Source organism: Tachypleus tridentatus, chromosome 11, assembly GCF_004210375.1.
Source record: "Tachypleus tridentatus isolate NWPU-2018 chromosome 11, ASM421037v1, whole genome shotgun sequence".
Taxonomy (NCBI): Eukaryota; Metazoa; Arthropoda; class Merostomata; order Xiphosura; family Limulidae; genus Tachypleus; species Tachypleus tridentatus.
The window spans coordinates 5,393,043-5,416,844 of NC_134835.1; the positions used below are offsets into that span (position 1 = coordinate 5,393,043).

Consider the following 23,802-nt stretch of genomic DNA (forward strand, 5'->3'; position numbering starts at 1 on the left):
ATTCAGAGTCAAGTTTTATTTGCATCAAAAATTGTGTTCGTGTGTGTTACTTTAATGTAGGTAATTAATTATACGTACACTAGTCCATATTTAACCCCAAACGTATAGATTAGTCGTGCAATGTCTGTCAAATTCTCGTGCTACATTAAAGTACAGTGTCTTTATTGTGTATGTATGTACTAACACAGACATATATAATTATATCTGTATATCAACATGACATATCACCAACGCAAATCTGCAGTATATTATCTATTTATTCATTGGCTAATAAATTTCAATAGTTTCGCAAAAATAAAATTGATCATAAAGGGAAATAAATAAAAAACAACAAAACAAATCTTCCTGCCATATTCACCCATCACTCGTTTTGTATGATCAACATTGTGTTTCTCGTGTGTGCTAACATCTAGAGTTCGTGAAGAAGAGTTATTACATCAAATCAGATATATACTAAAAATAATTGAAACAAGCATCTGGTAAAATGGTATACATTTCGCTTTACGATACTTTTTATTTCTACAGTACAATGTCCTTAATACAATTTATACAGATTATCAGGCACAGTCTTACCAAACGATACAATAAAAATTAAATTAACTTACATGCAAAGTCCTACGCTCTCTAGGGTAGCTTTAACGGTCAACATTCACTACATAAAATAGGTTTGATGCTTTGTAAGGAAAGATTCAAAGGTCTTTCACCATACTAGTTTGTCTGAGCTCCCAGATATTTTAAACAGTGAAAACCAACTGTATATCTTCCTAGGATTTCATCAAACAACTTCGTCAATCCTAGCTGATCTGTTTCACATGTAAAACCTATCTACGCAGATCAAGTGATCACTGGAAGACGTCTGACTTGCTGTCTATATCTTCATAAAGTATGAGTCGTAAAGTCCATTAATATGTTCATTTTTCAACCAAACGATTGCCTTAGCTGTGAAATAAAATAAATGTTTTTCATCTAATGTCCTATAAACATGTTACAGCGAACCACCATTCAGTAGTTCTTAAAATATGGAATGTTGTTTCCTTTATGCTCTGCACACATCTTATTACAAATAACCACTCGATAACTTAGAATGCAAGGTATCTGATTACCTTAACTTCTGTCCAAGTTATTATTACAAGCCATAATAATTAGGAGTTAAATGCCAATGTCCGAGCTGATAAACAAAGCAAACTGCTTCTTTGTGGACATTTTTTCATCGACTGCTCTCAAAAACAGATGCTTACGACTAGTTTTTACTTCTTTGACCAGCTTCTTTCCTTCTAACCCATCACTTCAAATATAGCATATTTGTGCAAATACCAAAACCAAAACCAAATAGCTGATAGGCATGTATGAAATCTGACTCTTTTAAACCTGCTGTAACTAAAGTATTGAGTAATGGCTTTACTAATGTCAACAAATTGTTTTTGTATTATTACTATTATTATACTTTATAAATTCAACAAGATATATTTAGATGCAAATTCTATTTTCTGTGACAGTTCTCGGTCTCTTCACAATTATTCCTCATTTCAGCCAAGGTCATTTTGTTTTCAAGAGAGCTCAAGCAACTTTCTAGCTTTGACTTTCCTCAAGAACTGGTAGTTGTCTACTTTTCTGACTTCCCCACCCAGGGACACAGTCGTCTGTCTGCGGACTTGCACTGCTAGAAACCCGATTTCGATACCCATGGTGGGCAGAGCACGGAAAGCCTTTTGTATGGCTTTCTACCTAATAACAAAAAAAAAAAACCCCAACAACAACAACAAACGAACAAGTTTCTGACTCGTGAGAATAATAATAATAATGTGCTTTTTAATCAGCATTTAAGCTGATTAATTCTTACTGATGAATAAAGCAGTGGACGGGGTGCACTTGTCTATTATTTTTACTGTCTGTTGGTTAAATAACTGATCTGAAAGGCCTAAATTACGTTTTTTCTCGTCCCAGAAGGGATTCATCCATTACCTTCACTATTCTTTGGCCAACTAAACTAGCAGACATCAATCACTTTTATGTATGTGTCTGTAACTAAAGAATTTACTGCCATACTAAGAACAGTGTTGGAACCTTACAGAATGGAATTTATCTAGATATTTTCGAGATTTGATGCAAATTTTAACCCAGGCTATACGTAAATTGTGCTGTGTAGAATAATAAAAATGGTTTCGTTTTGGACTTGAATAGCTGGTAATACGTTTTTTGTATTTTTATGTAGTTTTTCTGCCCGACAAATCTTTAAGTCCCCTTGTAATTTTAAAGTTAATTTTTATTTTCGTTTGTGCAGGCGCTATTAAGTGTATAAGTTGCTTCACAGAAGAGGGCAGCACAAACTATTTTAAAATAGTAAAGTTTATTATTGCTGTTTAGTGAAGCGAAAGTAAAATTTAAGTTAACGTGTTACATTTTAACTTTGAAACACCATCTGTTTGTTATTCTCTTTATTTTATACCAGCCTAGTTACACGAAGAAAACAAATACTAACATTTACTAACAAGAGCAAATTATTTGATAAATTATTCATCACTTTTATCATTCATACATTTTTACCTCTTTGGAAATGTAGGATCACTTGTTTGGTACTGTATAATAGTGCATTGTTCTTTTTGTAAACCTTTAATATCTCAATTAAACGTTTACTTCATATGTAAATTTATGTCCTGTCGTCTCCTTTGTACCCAAACCACACATCCATCAGAAAACACACCCAGCATGCTAACCGTCCTGTTTTTTTTTTGCGATTTCGAACTTCTCAGCTTTGCCGGAAATCCTCAAGAGATAAGAAAAATCACAATATACGGGTTTTGTATGTAATCATAAAATACGTTTTTACCTTCTCATTTTAATACAAAATTCTGAAAACTTGTCATGTATTCTAAGTCTGTGCAGTTTTCGCATAATAGTTGATTATTTGTTTGTTTGTTTTTGAATTTCGCACAAAGCTACTCGAGGGCTATCTGTGCTAGCTGTCCCTAATTTAGCAGTGTAAGACTAGAGGGAAGGCAGCTAATCATCACCACTCACCGCCAACTCTTGGGCTACTCTTTTACCAACGAATAGTGGGATTGACCGTCACATTATAACGCCCCCACGGCTGAAAGGGCGAGCATGTTTTGCAGTATGTTGATTGACACTAACAGCTATAATTCCATTACCCAAATTAGTTAATGAAAGATGGCAAGTTTCCTCAGGAGTTGGCCCGGCATGGCCAAGTAGGTCAAGGCGTTCGACTCATAATCTGAAGGTTGCGGGTCCGAATCCCCGTCGCGCCAAACATGCTCGCCATTTCAACCGTGGGGGCGTTATAATGTTACGGTTAATCCCACTTTTCGTTGGTAAAAAAGTAGTCCAAGAGTTGGTGGTGGGTAGTAATGAATAGCTGCTTTCCATCTAGTCTTGCACTATTAAATTTGGGACGGCTAGCGCAGATGACCTTCATGTAGCTTTGCGCGAAATTAAAAACAAACAAACAAAATCTAGAGGCCTACTCTTCTGTCAATGAATAGTAGGGTTGATTGTTATTTATAACACCCCAATCACTGAAAGGGACAGCATGTTTAGTGCGATGGACATTCGAAACCGCGTCTCTCAGATTTCAAGTCGAGTGTTCTAATCACCAGGCCATGCTGGGCCACTTCCATTTGATCTGTCTAAGTGAGTTGTTGAGTAAAACTATTGCCATATTCATGTCACAAAGTGGATTATAAACACTTGAATTTTCTATTTGTTCCACAATGCTAATTAAAGGATTCTTAAGATACCTCTTCTCACAAGGCTGGCTAGAAAAGTTTTACAAATCACCCAGCCCCTCCTGTGCTAAAATAATTACAAAAATGTTTCTATTGTGCTAAAATTACACACGAGTTTAAAAAAAATATATAACCTCAGAACTTAATTCGTCCTTTTTCTGTTGTTTATTGATAACATGAAATTTCTGAATGCAACTAACTTTTAGCTGATAGATTAGAGAACAGACAACTAGGCCACAGCACTCACAATTAATTCTAAGACTATTTCAATTGAATACTAGTATTGAATATTCAGTTGAATACTAGTATTTGCCTATCAGCTAGTGAATATTCAGTTGAATACTAGTATTTGCCTATCAGCTAGTGAATATTCAGTTGAATTCTAGTATTTGCCTATCAGCTAGTGAATAATGCATTCACTGCATCTAAAGTGCAGAGCCTCAACCAAAGTATAGATAACATTAATTCTTTCAGAAAAATATTTGTTTGACAGAAGAGTGTTATAAAATGTTTTATACCTTACATATACATACTTCCAAAGCAGTGTTATAAAATATTTTATACCTCATATATTCATACTTCCAAAGCAGTGTTATAAAAAGTTTTATACCTCACATATTCATAGCTCAAAAGCAGCGTTATAAAATATTTTATATCTCATATATTCATAGTTCAAAAGCAGTGTTATGAAATATTTTATACCTCATATATTCATACTTTCAAAGCAGTGTTAAAAATATTTTATACCTCACATATTCATACTTCCAAAGCAGTGTTATGAAATATTTTATACCTCACATATTCATACTTTATGAAATGTTTTATACCTCATATATTCATACAGTGTTAAAAAATATTTTATACCATCAAATGTTTTATACCTCACATATTCATACTTTCAAAGCAGTGTTATAAAATGTTTTATACCTCATATATTCATACTTTCAAAGCAGTGTTATAAAATATTTTATATTTAACATAATCATACTTTCAAAACAATGTTATAAGATATTTTATATCTTTATGTTTTTTATTTATTTATTGTTTGTGTATGTGTAACGTTTTAGAACACACAAGCTACGAACACAAACATAAACTGAAAATTATACATTTAAAAGAGGAATGTTTTAACTTATTTTGGTTCACAACGTCAGTTGAAGTTAACGAAACATCTGGATATTTGTTGTAGTTCAGCAGTTGTCTGAGGTTTATTTCATTGGTTTATTCTGTAATAATATTTTTAACTTTACAAGACTGTGTGACAATGTTCATGAATGATAAACACCATGAAAAAAAGAGATTTTTGTGATATACTTGAGAGTTTGTTTCGAAATATGTTGACGAAATATTCTGTAATGTTATTATTGTAAAGTAATGTGTGCAATAAACACCAATAAGATACTCAGAATGTGAAGTGGAAATATCTGTACAACAAAACATAGTGTTAGTTTCTTTATGTTACGACACTACGATGAAAAGAAAACCTGAAACAGTCTTATCACTTCTATATTCTCAGAAGGAAGAGATAACACTTGCAGATAAGAAACAATAAAATGTATAAAAATCAGCTTTTGGAGGTAACAAGAATAAGTAGGACAAAAAACTACACTATACTGGTAAGTATTCTGGTTTTTATTATACTAATCACAAAGTGCTATATTCTTTAAACACTCGTTAAATATTGTACTTGATGTGAGAATTTTCAGTGTTGAGTGCAAAGATGGTTGATAAAAGTTCTGTAGCAGCTGTTACCTTGCCAAAGGGTTATGCTAATTTATATCCCTCTTCAGAGCTGAGTACACATTGACTGATAAAGTTTCAGGCGTAGTCATAATTTCTAAGTAGGGTTATACTAGTTTATAACCTTATTTAGTGTTGAGTATATGTTGATTGATAAAGTTTCAGGCCTAGCCTTAATTTCTGAGTTGGGCTTTACTAGTTTATAACGTATTGAGTGTTGTATACTAAGTTCGTTGAACATGTAACACTTTTTTTCGTTATACTTGTTATCAGAAGTGTAATATCAAATTCCATCAGACATTATATCAAATATGTACCAAAACTTTCTGAAGAATATTATAACAATATTATGTTGTTTCATAAATTAATGTTTAGAATAAGTAAAAGAACATTGGTAACCACAGGTTTTATACAAATGTAGTTCGTTTCCAATTATTAACCAATATATAATAAAGCTATAAAAACACAAATGATATTTAGATATTTTACTTTTTCAGATATTAATCAACTGAACAATATTGGCTACCATGAAGTGTTTCGGTTTTCTCATTCTTCTAGTGACTATTTGGGAAGCAACAGGAGGTAAATTATTGTCTTTATAATCTAATTTAGGTTTCAAATATAACGATTCAAACGGTACAACTTTCAACTTATCTGTATCAGTAAAAGAACGAAAACGTTTAGTTCAATACTGATATTTGTTTTCTTTACTGTTTGTAACGTGTTTAGAGACACCAGAACTCTGAGTGAATGAACACTGTTCAATACATTCGTCATGTGAAGTCTATAAAATTTGGGTCCATACTTCAAGCAGCATTTTGCATTAGCGAATTGCCATGCATAAAATATGAATAAATTATTTTATAGAAGACTGAATTTGAAATATTTTCTCCTTCAGTTTATTTATGATTACTATAAAGTTAGCATAACTCGTTAATACGTCAAGATATTACATTAACAACTCAAAATTTGTTGATTTTGATGGTTTTAGACTCGTGCTGAAATAGTATGCAAAAAAAAATACTTTTAACTTATTGGTTAGATAAAAACGGTCTGGCATGGCCAAGTGGTTAAGGCACTCGACTTGTAATTTGAGGGGCGTGGCTTCGAATCCCTGTAACACCCGTGGAGGTATTATAATGTTATGGTCAACCCTACTATTAGTTAATAAAAGAGTTGTCCAAGAGTTGGTGATGATTAACTACCTTCCCTCTGATCCTACACTGCTAGATTAGGGACGGCTAATCCAGATAGCTTTAAGAAGAACGAAACGTTGTTCTCTGCTTTATTAGTAAAAGTGTTAATACCCATACTAGTCGTTCTAAAATACAAACAAAAAATCATTTCGAAAGTGTTTACAAAGTAATAGATACCTTCAGGTAAAGTTGAAATGTAGCCTAATTGTACAGTGTATCAGCCATATTCCATACCAAAAAGCGTTTTGTAATTAGAGGAAGCATCACTTCAGTTTTTCTTGTGCTAAAAGTAGTTTAACTGTTGTAGTTATATAGTCTTGCGATGCTGAATTTTGCTACTTCTAGGAAGTACTATATTGTATGCTACCAAACTTATTATCCCGCTAAAATGTGGGGTTCGATTCTTTCTGTGACACAGCAGATATTCCATTGTGGCTTAACTATAAAAAGAAACAAACAGACAGACGTCATTATATTAGGGATTTTCCAGAAGACCCAAATTGTTTAGGGTGTGTCGGCAGTCCGAGGGGTAATGAAAAGGAATTCTATCGAAGAATTTTTTTAAAATTTCATTTCAAATTAAGTGTCATAATAAAACTTTGTTACACGTTATTTCAAATAAATAAATAAATGTGTGTCGTAATAAAACCACATTGGATTATGTACTGTGTTACACCGAAGGATATCCAACTCCGAATTTTAGTGTTGCAAGTCCTTACACTTGCCACTGTTCCGCCAGTGGAAAATAATAAACAAATTAATAGTAATTATAATAGTAATAACTACTTTTCGTCTGCAGATGTTGCTCGCACGACTGGAAACATGAATGACTACATCGACAAAGTTCTACAAAACCTTAAGCAAAATCCTGAATACATTTCCAAAATTGATCCTCTTGTTGTCGGAACCGCAGTAGATGAAAGCAAAATCCGAGTTACTGATGTTGTTGTCAGAGGTCTCTCAAGTATCGGACGACGAGGTGATGTAACATTAACAAATGATGAAGCCAATAAAAAAGTGGTTTTGAATGCGAACGTCGGAGTGTCAGGGGTTAGTGCCAGTGGTAATTATAGATACAGACAGAACAGACTTATTAAACTAAAAGGAAATTTGAAAGCTAGGGTGAATGAAGTAGCAGTACAAATTATTCTGTCCGCTCCTTTGGACGGTGGCCAGGTGACCTTGGTTTCCGCAAAAGTTACTCGTTTTGATGGATTTAAGATAACGAAGGTGTCTGGAGCTTCATTCCTTTTCGATTGGATTCTAAAATATGCTGCTAATAAAATTGCGCAGAAATCAAAAGAGAAAATCGTTTCAGGTATGGAGAGTTCTTTACAGAGGTATCTTAAGGATGCCTTAGCTAAAGTTACCTTCCCAGGAAGTGTCTGAGTGTTGTATTGAAACAGATATTTGTTTTTATTGTTAAGAAAAAAATCTAAATGATGCTATTAAAGTACAAGTAAATTATTCGAGATTATTGTATAAATATAAATAAAGGATTTAATAACAAACTTTGTAACGTTTGATTATTTTGTTTCTCAGTGACGTCTTTTCTGGAAACTTCAATGAAACGCCAAAAGTAAGATATTGTTTGTGAAAACCTTTTCTGGTTTTACAGTTTTCTGGTATTTAATTTTTATTTCAAATGTAATTTTACAGAACAGTGCGGTAAACTTGTAAAAGAAACAGTTCTATTTTCTTATCAGTTTTCATTTGATATTACATCTATAATTTTTTACATATCATACTAAAATCAGGGGTTTGATTCCCCTCGGTGGACTCAGCAGATAGCCCAATGTGGCTTTGTTATAATAAAACACAAACACGCATACGTATCCGTACATAATAATGCAGTATATTTGGGCTGATATTAATATCTTTTTATTTTTCTCGTCTACAACTAGTGCAGAATAGATCTGTTTCGCATATATTCAGGTGCCCTCTAGAGGCACAGCGGCATGTCTGCGGACTTATACTGCGAAAAATAGGGTTTCGATACACGTGGTGAGCAGAGCAGAGATAGCACTTTAACATATTCAGGTAATGTGTTCTAAGTTTTCGTGAAGGTCGTTGTTAGCGTGTTTGAAATAGACTATTTGCAAGACGTTTGTAAATATACATACAGTAATTCTTCTTTGTAGCTGGTCGGCACATAATTTCTAATATAAACATGGCTACTGAAAAGCTGTCTGCTTTTGTTGATCAACACTCTCTTAAGATGAAGATATCAATACTGACGGACAGTTACCACCCAACAGTCTTCTTTACATGATGAATGTTTCTTCCCTTCACACCAATCTTCCACATGATGAAGAACTAGAAACTCTAAAGCCCGTATTAAACCTTCCTAACCCATCAGAATCTCAAACAATAACATATATTGCCAGCCTAGTTTTAACTCTAAACAACTTTGAATTTAATAACGAGCATCTGCTAGGGTTAACGGTACTGCAATGAGTACCAAAATGGCTCCCAACCGAAAATTGAATATTGAAAATTAGCTTTTACAACTCAGCTCTGTAAACCCTCATATATGGAAACGTTACGTATACGACATATTTTCCATTTGGACAGCCGGTCTTAAATCATTTATCACACATGCAAACTCCTTTCACAAAACAATCAAGTTTACCTGCGATTACTCGCCTACCCAGATTCTTGAGCGTGACAGTTTTTCTTAGAAACAGAATTTTACAAATTGACTTGTACCAAAAACACACAAAAAAGCCCTACAGACAGACCACAGTACCGTCACTATAAAAGCTGTCATCCAGCTCATACTAAACGAAACACCTCCTATAGTCAAGCTCTTAGAATAACGAAAGTATGCTCAAACGAAACAGACTACAGAACACATACTAAGGATCTAAAACAAACAATGTTACAAAGAGGATACAAAGATACCGAAATCGACTTACATATTGAAAAGACTAACAACACTCAGCGAAAAAAAAACAAAACACGTCCTAAATCAGAGCAATACTAAACTTTCAAATATAATTCCTTTTATTATTATCTATGTATTTAAACTCAAAAACGTTTCACGAATTCTGAAAAAAAACATTTTCATGTTCTTCAACTTTCTGAAGTCCCCATTGTCTCCTTCCGATAAAAGCAGAACTCTAAATGTTATCCTTGTTCTCGCAAAAGTGAATTACATCCCACCCAAAAATAGTTGTTGTTCATGCAATAAAACCCGTTGTCAAACCTGCAAGCTCATAAAAACCACTGACTCACTTTGTGACAAGCACAACCAAAGAAACTTTAAAATATATAAAGAAATCACTTGTGAAACAAAAAAAAATACCATTTATCTTAAACAGTGTAAAAAACGCAATCACCAATATGTAGAACACAAAAGTAACTCTTGGAGAACGTTTAAACAACTATATAACTTCTACTAACACCGAAAGAAATCTCCATGTTGCTCAACACTTTAATTAACCCAGTCATTCTCTTAACGATGTAACTTACTATCACTACCATTTAAACAGGATTAAAAACTAAAAAAGATAGAGAAATAAAGGAAACTGATTTGATTGTTAATCTAAACATGTTTAACTAATATTGGTCCAGGAATCAGTGACCTCAATTTACTGGTTTCATCTCTGTCAGAAAAAGTAAATTAATTTTATTCTTTGCTTATTTTTCATTAAACATGAAAGTTGGATTTCCTGAAACTTACTATTTGTTTACGATAATTTTTCATATCTGTTTTTTATACATTAATTAGTATAACATATCTTTTTCAATCAGTTTCCACATGTCACCTTTATTTTACTTAAGTATCTAAGTATAGTTTTAAATATACATATATTTAGCCAGTTCTAAATTAAAATATCCTTAATACCTATTCACATACATTCTCGCCATTAGCTACATTGTACTGAAAGTGACACGCTTACAGTAGTATATGGAGAAATAAACATTTCCTGGAAAACAGGATGACCTTCACGATGTCACTAAACTCCCTCTCTATATATCATTCGTTCCATTATACCACCACTTTCAGTTTGCCCCTGATGAAAAATGTCAACCTCTCGCTCGGGTTATAGGGTTTTTATTTCATTTCTGTTAAACCGGGAAAATACTTGTTTATTGTGACTGTTCTAGTTGATGATAAAGTGAAAACAAACATTCAGCAATACAGAGACTATGGAAATGGCACATTATACTGTTCCAAAGAAAGAGTACTGTTTATACTTGTTTATTGTGACTGTTCTAGTTGATGATAAAGTGAAAACAAACATTCAGCAATACAGAGACTATGGAAATGGCACATTATACTGTTCCAAAGAAAGAGTACTGTTTATACTTGTTTATTGTGACTGTTCTAGTTGATGATAAAGTGAAAACAAACATTCAGCAATACAGAGACTATGGAAATGGTACATTATACTGTTCCAAAGAAAGAGTACTGTTTATACTTGTTTATTGTGACTGTTCTAGTTGATGATAAAGTGAAAACAAACATTCAGCAATACAGAGACTATGGAAATGATAAAGTGAAAACAAACATTCATACTGTTCCAAAGAAAGAGTACTGTTTATACTTGTTTATTGTGACTGTTCTAGTTGATGATAAAGTGAAAACAAACATTCAGCAATACAGAGACTATGGAAATGGTACATTATACTGTTCCAAAGAAAGAGTACTGTTTATACTTGTTTATTGTGACTGTTCTAGTTGATGATAAAGTGAAAACAAACATTCAGCAATACAGAGACTATGGAAATGGTACATTATACTGTTCCAAAGAAAGAGTACTGTTTATAATTGTTTATTGACAGTACTTTAAACAATAGATAGTAACAATAACTAGGGGTATGCAACTAAAATCCAGTGATGACTTTGGTATGGATCATTGGAAATGTTTATCAGTGTCGATAAGTCAAGAAATGTGTTTACAATCCAATATAATATTAATAATCAAGTTTCATAAGTTTAAATAAGTCTGAATGGTATATGTTATGTGATCAGGTTTGTTTTATCGATTCGTATTTAAATCTATTAAAACAAACTGTATCACGAACTACATGTAATTGCTTGAATTATAATGTTATTCATAGTTTATACTTTAAGATATATCCACTGTTATATGTAAAAAGGAGAACTCTGGGTTTGAGAACTCAATTATCCAAGTCCAGATGCTCATATATACATGGTGTTGGATTATGATGAAGACATTTGGTTATATTTGAGGAATGCTCCGACTCAAATGGATGGAAACAATGTACAAGATGTGTTTTACAGAAGTGCTAGTATACTAAACATACGATATTTTGGAAATTTAAATTCTAATTTATACTGTTAAAAATAGTGAATTTGATCAAAAATTATCCGATTTCCTCTGATTACGTAAAAGATTACGTAATGTATTCTGTTATATTATGATAAATAAAAATATTTTAATGAGAGTTGTTTTGTTTCATTACGAAATCTACAATTAAAGTTATTTTGATTTAAGAAGATTCATATCTCCTACATAAAGTGATTAATGTAAATCACCCAGACAATATTTTCAGCCTTTTAAAACCTATATTATTCTTCATACAAAAACAGTTTTGATTGTTGTTCTATATAAAAGACATATCACGTAACAAAAGCAAGAACAAATGTATAAGTTGTATCTTTATAACATCCAAATTTAGGTAATAATTATTGTTTGGATACATGTATACAGCAGTAATACCATAACATATACAACAGACACTGTCGGATCGGGTCTTCGTACAATTTTCTTTTTGTAAGTCTACATTTAACATTTTTTTTTTTATGTTTTATGTTGTGGTTATAAGGGAACAGGCTAGTAAATTGAAATATTTTCATTTCGACCAAAGTAACTACAGAACCTGTGACCTCTAGGTTTATAAGTTAGATCCAGGTTGATGACGTACAGCCGTGTGTCTGTATACAGTTAAGTAGTTGATCACCTCTCAGCTTATTTTGTGTACAAAATTCCTGACAGAGCATAAAATAAATCTCAACCATTCTCGTTGTTTTTAGGTATCAGTGATAATGTTTATAGACTGATCAATTTATTATATGTACTGAAAAGATGAATAGACTAGAATATTTACAGTATTGAGTAATGCTTTACTAAATCGTATGTCATTATATATTTTCCCTGTTTCGCCGGATTAAAGTGCAAATCACCAGTGAATAGATCAGGTACAAAATTAATGACAAAGAAAGTATATCTTCCGAAGTCTTCACTATGTATTTACTGTATCGATTCATCGATCTTGAAACTGTTTTCCCATTTCACAAAATAATATTTCCTAGCTTTGTACAAACAAAATCGGCTTGTAATTGTCGTATGGGAGTTCGTCTTACATTCATATTGATTGCCAAGAATTTGATATGGTAATACTAGGAAATTGAATACCAGTGCTTAATGTTCTCTTAGTTTTAAAGATTCTTTGTGTTTCTCGTTTTTATTAGTTAGATCAGTCTGTGTGACACCTCAAGTTTTGAACTCCTTTAGTTACTTGTTGTTTTTTGGAATCAAAAAGAGGTTTTCCTTGTATGACATATGATGCTAAGATTATACCTGATCCAACTTTCTGTTTTCATAAGGCTAATGTTCCTTTTTATTCGGAACAAGTATGTTTGAAGGAAATACGTTGCTTAAAACGTCTTCCAAACTGTGTCCTCGGTGCCACTGACTACGTGCAAGATATGGTAATCTGTTTTCCATCTGGCAGCTGCAATGGATGTCATGATAGTACGATACTCTCATGACATCACAAATGACGAAAACCAAGTGTTATGCTGATTCTCTCTTGTTCAAATGGTAGATGTTGACCAATGTCATTCTTTATATTTATTTCAGTAGTCTTAAAACTGTTTCAGCTACAGATTTTTATTGAAGATTTGTAAACATATCAGTAATCCTGACTATTAACTTGAATGACATCTAACAGTGCTACATGTGTGTCACCAACAATACTAGCTTCCACAATATTCTAGTAAACATAGAGCGAATAAAATCCATCATGCATATTAACAGTATGTGGAACTACAGTGTACTCTGATATCATACGATTAATTTCAAATTCTAGTGGTACAGATAACATGGAATAAAAGAATATAGACGATCTTTCTTTCATACTGATACTTAATTTTCTGGTGAATGATGTCATAGGACCTGAGTTGGATTCACAAATTAACTCTTCTAATTGGTTTATCATTCTAATTAAATCTTCAGTATTTTTGTTAGGACCCAACCTAATATCAATGATTTTATTGTGAGCTTCAGAGCTAGGAAAGAAGTATACTCATTCTGTACAATCAAATACATTATGACAACTTTGTGGCTTCTTTAGTTCAGCTAAGGCCAATTCCCACCAGCCCTCAAAGTCAATAGATCTCGAAAGATGTGTGAAATAAATTGTGAGAGTATTGCTGGCAAAAACAGTTCATAGAACTATTGTTAGGTACTGCATTATGCCTAATAATAAATAATATAATTATACATAACATTTTCTGTTTGCAGTATATTCAGATCAGCTTAAGGGATCCAGCTATTAAAGACATATGGATATCCTTTTCATCTAATGAAATACTGTTTGTTTTTACTTTTTCCTTGCTTGCCTTATATTTTTCTACCGCACAGACGTCGTTTGGCCGATTGATGAAAACATTGTAATTCAGATCGGTAAAATTTTCCATTTACTCTTACACCAAAATGGTCTTGTGGTTTCTACACTGGGGGATTTCGCTCCAGTTACTTGTAAAATGTTAATGTTTCATCTGACCGGTCAGGTATATATCCTTCTCTAATTGATCTTTCACTTTGCTAATTTGAGTTTGACCACTCACTTTTGTGGATGGTTTGTAGAATATGTTCCACATCACAATCTTATGAGAGTGATTGATGTCTACCGTCTTGTTAGTTAATATAACGTTGAAACAGTACATTAGTAAATCCTGCTACAGCATAAATTTGAAGTTTATAATATTTTTTCGACCTTAATTTATGAATTGATTGAAAGCCTTTCATATTGTCACTATTTTCTTATCTTTGACGAGAACAACTCATGCATGTCTATAAAACACGTCGCTACCCAATAGAAAATACTATAATAATTTAAGTTAGATAGGTCTACTAAACCAGCTTCAACTGTTCATCAACAGCAGAAGAAATAATCATTTTTACAGGTTTGTGTAAAGTGAAGGTATCTTGCCTTCTTAACCAGTTCTTGACATGAAGGGTTTACCTAATACTTTTACTAACCTACATAAAGGTTGCATTCCATTGTAACAAACAGTACATGTACGACCATAATAAACAGATCGTAGAGTTTTATCCATATCAAACATTATTTACTATAGATGATTAGATTGAACCAATTTTTATATTTGGTTTACTTTCAACAATATCTCCAGCAGTAGTTATAATGTGACATTTACAGCAGGCAAAGTTAAACCTTAGGTGTTTAACAATATTAACAGAATTCAGCGGTTGGCAACAGTCCATGACGATAATCAAAAAAGAGAAGGTTATGTAATACATTTTTTGTTTATCACAAATGAAGCCATTTAGATACACTTCACTTGGGTTTTTAACAATACAATCTTCATGTACGCCCATCTGTTTACACTTACATATCTGATATTTTTTCTTCAAGTTTTTTTCGTTCAGTAAGGTTACAATTCTTTCGTTTAAATAGCATATCATTGATCAGATACATTATATTGGTGTTCAGGACAGATATTCCATTAATCACAACCTCACCTCGATCATTCTATGTCATATATACATTTGAATGTATTAGGTCTAACAGTATTTAAGCTTTATTTTCATATTTTAGTGATTAGCTTTCTGTGATATGTAAATTGTCGTTAGTCAGGGATTTCATTATAATATGATCATTGGTTAGTGATTGAAAGATTTCATGACGTTGTTGCAGCTGACTTGACATCTTGACTTTATTATCTACAGATAGTCCATTATTAATGACAGATTTCACATCTTTATCTATAGAATTTAAAACATTTTTGAACTAATCATTCCTAAATTTTGGACTGATGAAGGAAGTGTGTCAGTTCTTTAGGAACATGAACAATTCGTTTTTTATATTTCACAATTTCAAAACACTAGAAGCTTTATCAATAGTCAGTCCTGCGAAACCACCTAATAATGAAAGTATTGATGGTATAACTAACAGTAAAAAAACCTTTTTTCTGTGTTAGTGAGTTTTTTTTCTCTTTAACTGACGTTTTCTTGACAACCAACTCTTTCATTAATGACTTGTATCATCCAAACATCTGGATATGTTACCTTTTAAAACATTTAAAACACGTTCTCAAATAGAAGACATAAAATAAATTTTAGCTTTGGTGATTATACCTTTAATAGGTTTACTTATAGGTTTAGTTAAGGACCCTTATTGGTATGTATGCAGGCACATACCACCAGAAATCGGATTGCTATACACGTGGTAGACAAAGCACAGTTAACCCTTTGTGTAGCTTTATGCCAAACAACTTTGGTTACTGCGAGAAGCAGATTCTGGTGTTGCTTAACTCTAGATGTCATGATGTGTATGTGAACAAGATATAAGTCTATTTATTCACACATATGCTTATAAAGTAGTTTACAACCCATCTACATATAACATCATCTTTTTTAATAATGCAATGACAAATTATTTTATGGTTATGAACTGGACATAGTAGAGTTGATTTATGAGTTTGATTAACTCTACGATAACGAACTGACTCCAAATTATAAGAGGGAAGTTGGAAGACACTTCTCAACAATTCTGTGTTTTCACTCCTCTTGGGAAAAAACAGCTGAAAAGTTTTGTCTTAAAATCTAACTGCAGTCCACAAGTAAGGACACTTGATAGCTACTCCTTATCAGAGGATGTAACAAGTCCCCCATTAACATTGATGGTACTCTATATCCCAAATAAACTGCTTTGGAAAAGGTTGTTTAGATGAAAACACACCTATATAATCATTAACTTAACATTTCAATGCTAGTTCTTTAATAATGTATGAACCATCCTTCCGATAAAATCATTCAGTACACACAACCCGAAGTCCTCACAATGTGTGGAGATATATAACACGAACACTAGGATATCATCTCCTGGAAATGAACTCTTTCTGAAACGGTTGTAAAGTTCCATTTTGATAAACTTCTTCAAAGTGTTTGAAATATGTCAGAAACATTTATTTTAATAAAACATTTAGCTGAGACATTTCTCTCCAATTCATTAACAAGATAATGGATTTATAACTTAATCTAATGCTGTGCATTTCTCTGCTCTGATGAAATAGAACTTGCACAATATAAAATGTAGATAAATACAAATGCTGACTTCCACGTGTAAAAAGTTGAAACACTCGATCATTTTCTCCACTTTCACTCATAAGATCATCAATTATACAATGATTTTGTATTTCTAGTTGTAAATAATCATGAAAGTGTTGAGGTAAGCCTATGTAAAAATGGATGTTAGGTTTGGTTTGCATGGGATTAGTAACTGTTGATATTCTTTATAGAATCACACACTGTCTTCTGAAGTAGGATAAAAATATAGCATGAATATGATAACACATTGCTAACAAACTGAGTTTTATTACTTCCAGCTGGATCTGACGCAGCAAGTAAAGTGGTGTTGTAAGTCATAATACATCTTAAACTACAATGATATATGCAATATTATTTGTTTTATATACACAGAATTAACCTCTCACGAAGTAAAACAAATAATTTAATAATCACGTACTGGGGTGTTAAAGTTGGATAAAATGCATCTTTCAGTGTAAACGGTACAATAGTTTCTCCTATTGTGTTAATGGTATATAGAGTGTTAATGTTCCGCCAAATTTTCCTATTGTTAGTTATAGTAATAGTATGATTAAAATTTTACTGAGATTTTACTCTTTGTTAAAGAGAAGTTTAACTTCTCATAACTGATAAAACTGAGAGTACACTTTAATTTTAGAACAGAATCTCTACGTACAATACATTTATAGTCATATCTTGAGGCCACCTAATTAGTGTGAGGCCCCGGGCCTCAGCCCAGTAAGCCCATGCCTGTCTTAATCCGGGGTTATCTATCCAGTTCGGCTGTACATTCATAACGATAATCACCTGGAAGTGAATCAAGAGTTCTACTTGAAATATACACTAAACTGTGTGTTATTTAGAGTATAGACGGACGTAATATCACTAATGCACAGTATAACTTGAGGCGAACATGAGCAGAAGTAAAAACTACTAGAAAGATACCCCTGGGTACATACGTGTGCCTATGTCTCCACTGAAGATCAGTAACTTTATTATTAACTAGTGTAACATCTGCTACAATCTTGGTATTATCATTTATTAAAGAGTAATACTGTTCAACATATGTTACATAGGTCACTTGCCACTACATCTCAGACGTAACCCAACGACCCCAGAAAGAGTTAAGACAAAGTTTCACAACTGACCTTCTGCTGGGATTAAACTTTGTTTTCTGTTGGTCAGCTGCACATCTTTCTATTCAACATTATCCTGTTTGCTTTTGACGTAACGAAGTGAAAGGGCCATTCTGAATTTTCCTGATATATTTTCAAAAACATATCAATATAACCTTTAAATGATTTCTATATTTTTCAGAAAGAAATATAAATTTCGTAAGTTCGTATAATCTTATAACCACACTCGAATGCTATTTTCAACTCTTCAGTAACTCAGATGCCGATAAAATCTCTCATCATCCAAGTAATAAAACATGCAGTATTTTTAAACTGACACACGTGTTAAAGACAGAAAAATTAATATACTGCTGTTTATGTCAGTGTTTCTCAACCTTTTTTTTTTTGCTCGTGACCCCGTTTTGAGTTGAACTTACCTCTGTGGCCCCACCCCACGTAGACACTGTTACTTATGGAAGAAGTTTATTTATTTCCACATTGTTGGTGTATAATATTCTTATATGACTTAAACAATATTGTATTGTTTTTAAATATTTTGTTTATAACATACACTTTATTATACAAGTAAAAATATTCTCTTATTCATTGACATTTTTTAATTCAATGTCCGATTGCAGTATGGTCAGTGATAAGCGAGGGTCACCTCTCTTCACAACATCAAGGCGGTTACGTATTTTTGATTACAAATAATTCACTAGTCTAGAGTCAGATTCAACCAGATAAGATGTGGGAAAAGTGATAAAATACAGCTTTGCTTTCTTTCAGAACTGTAGAAACTTATTAGCTATTTAACTGCTTACCCAACAATAATGTATGCCATATATAAATCTAGCTTGGGCTGTTATATCCCTCTGTAGTTCAACGAGACATTCTTGTAATGTGATGTCAACATCAACCGCATTCACCCCAAATGGATCCACCACCCATTGGAATATTCATATCCAGCAGGTTGCTGAACGAAATTTGCATATTACCATACAAATACTTTAAATGCTCCACATACACACAAAAAAGTTGTCATCTTGCAGTTCAATGCCAACAGTGGCCAAAGAAGGAACTCACGATGCTCAATATTACTCCAGTACAGTTTTAATTTTCCAAGAAAAGCAGTAATGGCCTCTTTGCAAGATGTAAGATTACAGTGTTTTCCATGTAATTGTTTGTTCAACAAATTCACAAATTCATCTTTACAAAAACATCTGATAGATAAAATATGTCACAGTTATCAGAAACGATCTTTTCTCCAAGCTATTTACCACTTACAAATGACACAATACTGTCCCAAGGTGCAAAAAACCGACGAAGACAATTTTCCTTTGATAACTAACAGAACTCTGTATGTATTACAAGGTGTTGAAAATCTTCTTCATTTTCCTCACAAAGTTGTCCGAAAAAGACTATCTTAAAGTGCATGAGATTTGATAAAGTTGGCAGTTGTAGTTGGGCCCGGCATGGCCAAGCATGTTAAGGCGTGTGACTCGTAATCTGCGGGTCGCGGGTTCGCATCCCCATCGCGCCTAACGTACTCGCCCTTTCAGCCGTGGGGGCGTTATAATGTGACGGTCAATCCCACTATTCGTTGGTAAAAGAGTAGCCCAAGAGTTGGCGGTGGGTGTTGATTACTAGCTGCCTTTCCTCTAGTCTTACACTGCTAAATTAGGGACGGCTAGCACAGATAGCCCTCGAGTAACTTTGTGCGAAATGCAAAAACAAACAAACAAGACAGTTGTAGTTATACACATTAATCACACTGGCATCTCACTGCTCTCTGGTGATGGAACTATGGACAAGATACTCAACAGAATAATGTCGACATTTCTTCTTCGCCGTATGAGTAATATGATTATTAAAACCCAACAAATCAGGTAAATAATAATCATGATGATAATAAATTTATACATAAATCAAGAAATATATATCAGCACAATTTTGTGACTACAGAGGTAAGATCATGTAGCAGAATCCCTATTTATTGTATTGTACTGAATATAATCGCGCTTAAATATAAGCCCCACGGTTAAAATTTGACATGTTTATTGGAAATTCCCTGTCCGCCCGAATATAAACCGAACTTTTATAATAAGAAAGATATTCGATAAAGTTTATACTTCCTTTACAATTTGCATTTTTTATCCATTTAATTTTACAAAAAACAAATTACGTCTGTGTCATCAGAATAGTGGCGGTACCCTTTCTAATATGAGTGTTTTCTTATAGCAAAGCCACGTTGGGCTATCTGCTGAGTTCATCGAAGGGAATCGAACTCTTGATTTTAGCGTTATAAATCCCTAGACTTACCGCTGTACTAGCGGGTGAAACCTTTCTATTAACCACTGTTGACTGTTGACAGTATTCAGAAATACGTTGTTTTTTTTTTATCTGTGATACTGTGATATCACGAGGAGGTTTTTTTTTCAAATAAATAAGGTGTTTTTTTACCATGTATTGATTGTATTTAGTACTTTGAGCTTCGGGCCTGGCATGGCCTAGCGCGTTAAGGCGTGCGACTTCTAATCTGAGGGTCACGGGTTCGCATCCCAGTCGCGTCAAACATGCTCGCCCTCCCAGCCGTGGGGGCGTTATAATGTAACCGTCAATCCCACTATTCGTTGGTAAAAGAGTAGCCCAAGAGTTGGCGGTGGGTGGTGATGACTAGCTGCCTTCCCTCTAGTCTTACACTGCTAAATTAGGGACGGCTAGCACAGATAGCCCTCGAGTGGGTTCTACCCACTTCCGCAATTTTCAGTTTACAAGCGAAATAATAAGAAGCTCAAAGTTTGGTTTTGGAATTTCGCACAAAGCTACTCGAGGGCTATCTGTGCTAGCCGTCCCTAATTTAGCAGTGTAAGACTAGAGGGAAGGCAGCTAATCATCACCACCCTCCGCCAACTCTTGGGCTACTCTTTTACCAACGAATAGTGGGATTGACCGTAAAATTATAACGCCCCCACGGCTGGAAGGGCGAGCATGTTTGGCGCGGCTCGGGCGCGAACCCGCGACCCTCAGATTACGAAGCGCACGCCTTAACACTGGGCCAAGTTAGGAGGAAGAGGACTAATGTACCTGACCCTCCTGGGTGTACAAATAAATATACCCAAATATCTAGAGAGAAAGAGAGAGAACTGTGGAGTTCGTCAGATGGTGCTGTAGTATTTGTCCTTGAATGCTTGGTCGGTGGAGTGGCGCGCTGTACAACAGTAGTTTTGCTACTCATGAGAATCAGTCGAAAAAATTCACAGATAGCAGATAAACATTTTGATTGTTACTTGAGTACTAGTCGTGTCTGGTAACTTGTCTTCTGAGCTATGGGATATACTTTGGTATGGAATATTAAAGTATTAGAATTCGAATTCAATTTCATAGTATTCATATTCGTTAAATGATTTAGATAATATTTAATAGTGTTAATGTCAACTTTTGTACTCATTAAATTTCTAGACTGTCACTATTAGATTCGAAAACCTTAATTTATCTTTCGGTTCTAATTTCATTTCCACGGAAAATCATCCCATGAAAACAAAGTCCTTACTGATAAAGAAACCTACACTTTTCTGTACGATAAACAACGTGATATAATACGTCGATTTATCGGTTAAGACCTAAGCTTTCTATTGGTCATAAGTAATACAATTTTGAACGTCTGAGAGAAATATTGACAAATCCTCTTTGTTTTGTTTCTTATGAGAGTTTCGTCAGTTAAGCATGAAATGTAATACCATTACTTGTTGCCCATTGTTAGTGAGATGGGCTGTCTTGTATTTTCTTGTTGAAGAAAAACCCACTTGAAATAAAAATGTATCTCAAAACGGCCGGTATTGGTGTTAACACTTTTACTGTTAAAGAGAGAACAACGTACAATCCAGTACCCGTTTATACCCTCGTCCCTAAGACATGTGTTAGTCAACAATTGCATTAAAACTCTCTCTTTCTTAACCTGAAGATGACCTAGGAAGGTCGAAACGTTATTTTCTCCTCATCAGTAAAAGCGTTAATACCAATACAAGGCTTCCTGAGATACATGTCTTCTATTTTATAAAGGATATTTTAATTTCTGAGAAAAATATATAATTGTTTTAATTTGTTAACTTGGTTTTTCCATTAGTTTTTGTGATAAAACTTTGATGTGTCAAATGACTTTATTACAACGTAAACTAATTTTTATTTCGGTAATTTGTTGAATGTTTGTATTGTAGGTAAACCTACAGTAAGTAGACTGAATATGATGGCTGGTTTAAGAATTACTTTAGAAAGACAATTTGTTGTGATGTATGTGTTCAAACTTCTACATGTATAAATATTACCGATATGTGAATTTATTAGTATTAATAAACTTGAAACATATTTTGACAAATATTGTTGGGTTTTATATTTTGAAATAAATTTATATTAAAGGGAGAATAGTTATAAAATACTCTATACACCCTCCAAATAGTACAAAAATTAAGAATTTCCAATGAGTTCGCCTAAAGCTGAATGAAGGAAAATAAAATCAGAAAATCAAGGCTATAAACACGGAATCAAAATTTGATCTCATAATTAGGTCTTGTTCTTTTGATCCAATTAGCACATACGATACTTGAACCATAACAAAATATATATGTAGTGGAAACAAAACTATGTTCGTTCAACCGATATCACTGATACATGCCAGGCTGTGACAACAGAAAGTTTAATGATAGGAAACTTAGAACTTTTGATCTACTATCCAATGAATAGAAAAACAAATTAATGTAATAAATAGAAGTCCTCTTTGGTAAGGCAGTGGTAGGTGGTCCATGTGATAGACATATATTCATCAACACACCTGATATTACATTAAAAATATCTTAGTTATGAGTAAACATACATACCTACAGAAACTTTTACCATGTTCATATAAATCTTCAAATTACATTTTATTCCTTTATAACCATTGCTTCATAAACATAAAAGTACTGAGTGTGTTGACCTAACTACTGTAATTAAATTACACATACTGAGGTATAAATGTCACCATGGATTAATCATGAAGTAGTTATTTTATATTTATCACCTTAATACATGCGCCTGTAATAATAAATAATAATGTAATATTATTATATAACAAATCTAAAAGAAATTATCTAAAACCTACGTTATTTCACATATGTAATAACCATTTTGAAATTAGAGCCAAAGGTAAGACTTTCCAGATTTTCTCGTTTCGAAATCTGGACATCCTGGAGGTCTAGTAATTCTAAAACTGATTCTTTTTTCCTATCTGCTCATCCTTCCGCACGTGACAGAAGAGTTTATACAAACAAAAAGTTATGACTTGAGGTAAGCCTGAGTTTTTATACATCGTTAATGTTTTTCTGATATCTTTCTAAAACAAATGTATTCGAATGATAAGTCGAATACAAATATAATTATAAATATAATTATGCTGTCGACATCGAAGAGCTTATGTAACAAACAGTGGAACAACGTGTCCATAACGTTCTTTTCACGTAGGCCTAACTACCATACATGTTACAAATGTTACAACATGTTACAAATACTATTTGTGTTTGTACAGCTGGGTGAAGAGAAAGAAAACTTCTGATCGCTACAGGTTACTTCTGCTCGTGGATTATGGCTTATGTCAATAATTTTGTGCTTTTATATTTATAAAAGACTGTTATAGAAAATATTTCAAGGGCGTAGTTCAGATAGTAGAGCG

At 33.2% G+C, this 23,802-nt stretch overlaps 1 protein-coding gene across 1 annotated transcript; it reads left to right on the forward strand.

The window, feature by feature from the left end:
- The first annotated feature begins 5,231 nt into the window (after positions 1-5,231).
- Positions 5,232-8,190, forward strand: LOC143231635 (uncharacterized). Its single transcript, XM_076466173.1, has 3 exons — positions 5,232-5,359; positions 5,981-6,065; positions 7,479-8,190. The coding sequence occupies exons 2-3, from the start codon at positions 6,011-6,013 to the stop codon at positions 8,066-8,068; spliced, it is 645 nt and encodes a 214-aa protein (XP_076322288.1). The 5' UTR covers positions 5,232-5,359; positions 5,981-6,010; the 3' UTR covers positions 8,069-8,190.
- Positions 8,191-23,802: the final 15,612 nt, after the last annotated feature.

Coding starts and splice junctions, on each gene's coding strand:
- LOC143231635 (XM_076466173.1), top strand. CDS start 6,011: ATGAAGTGTTTCGGTTTTCTCATTCTTCTAGTGACTATTTGGGAAGCA. Junction 6,066..7,478: donor TATTTGGGAAGCAACAGGAG/GTAAATTATTGT, acceptor TTTCGTCTGCAG/ATGTTGCTCGCACGACTGGA.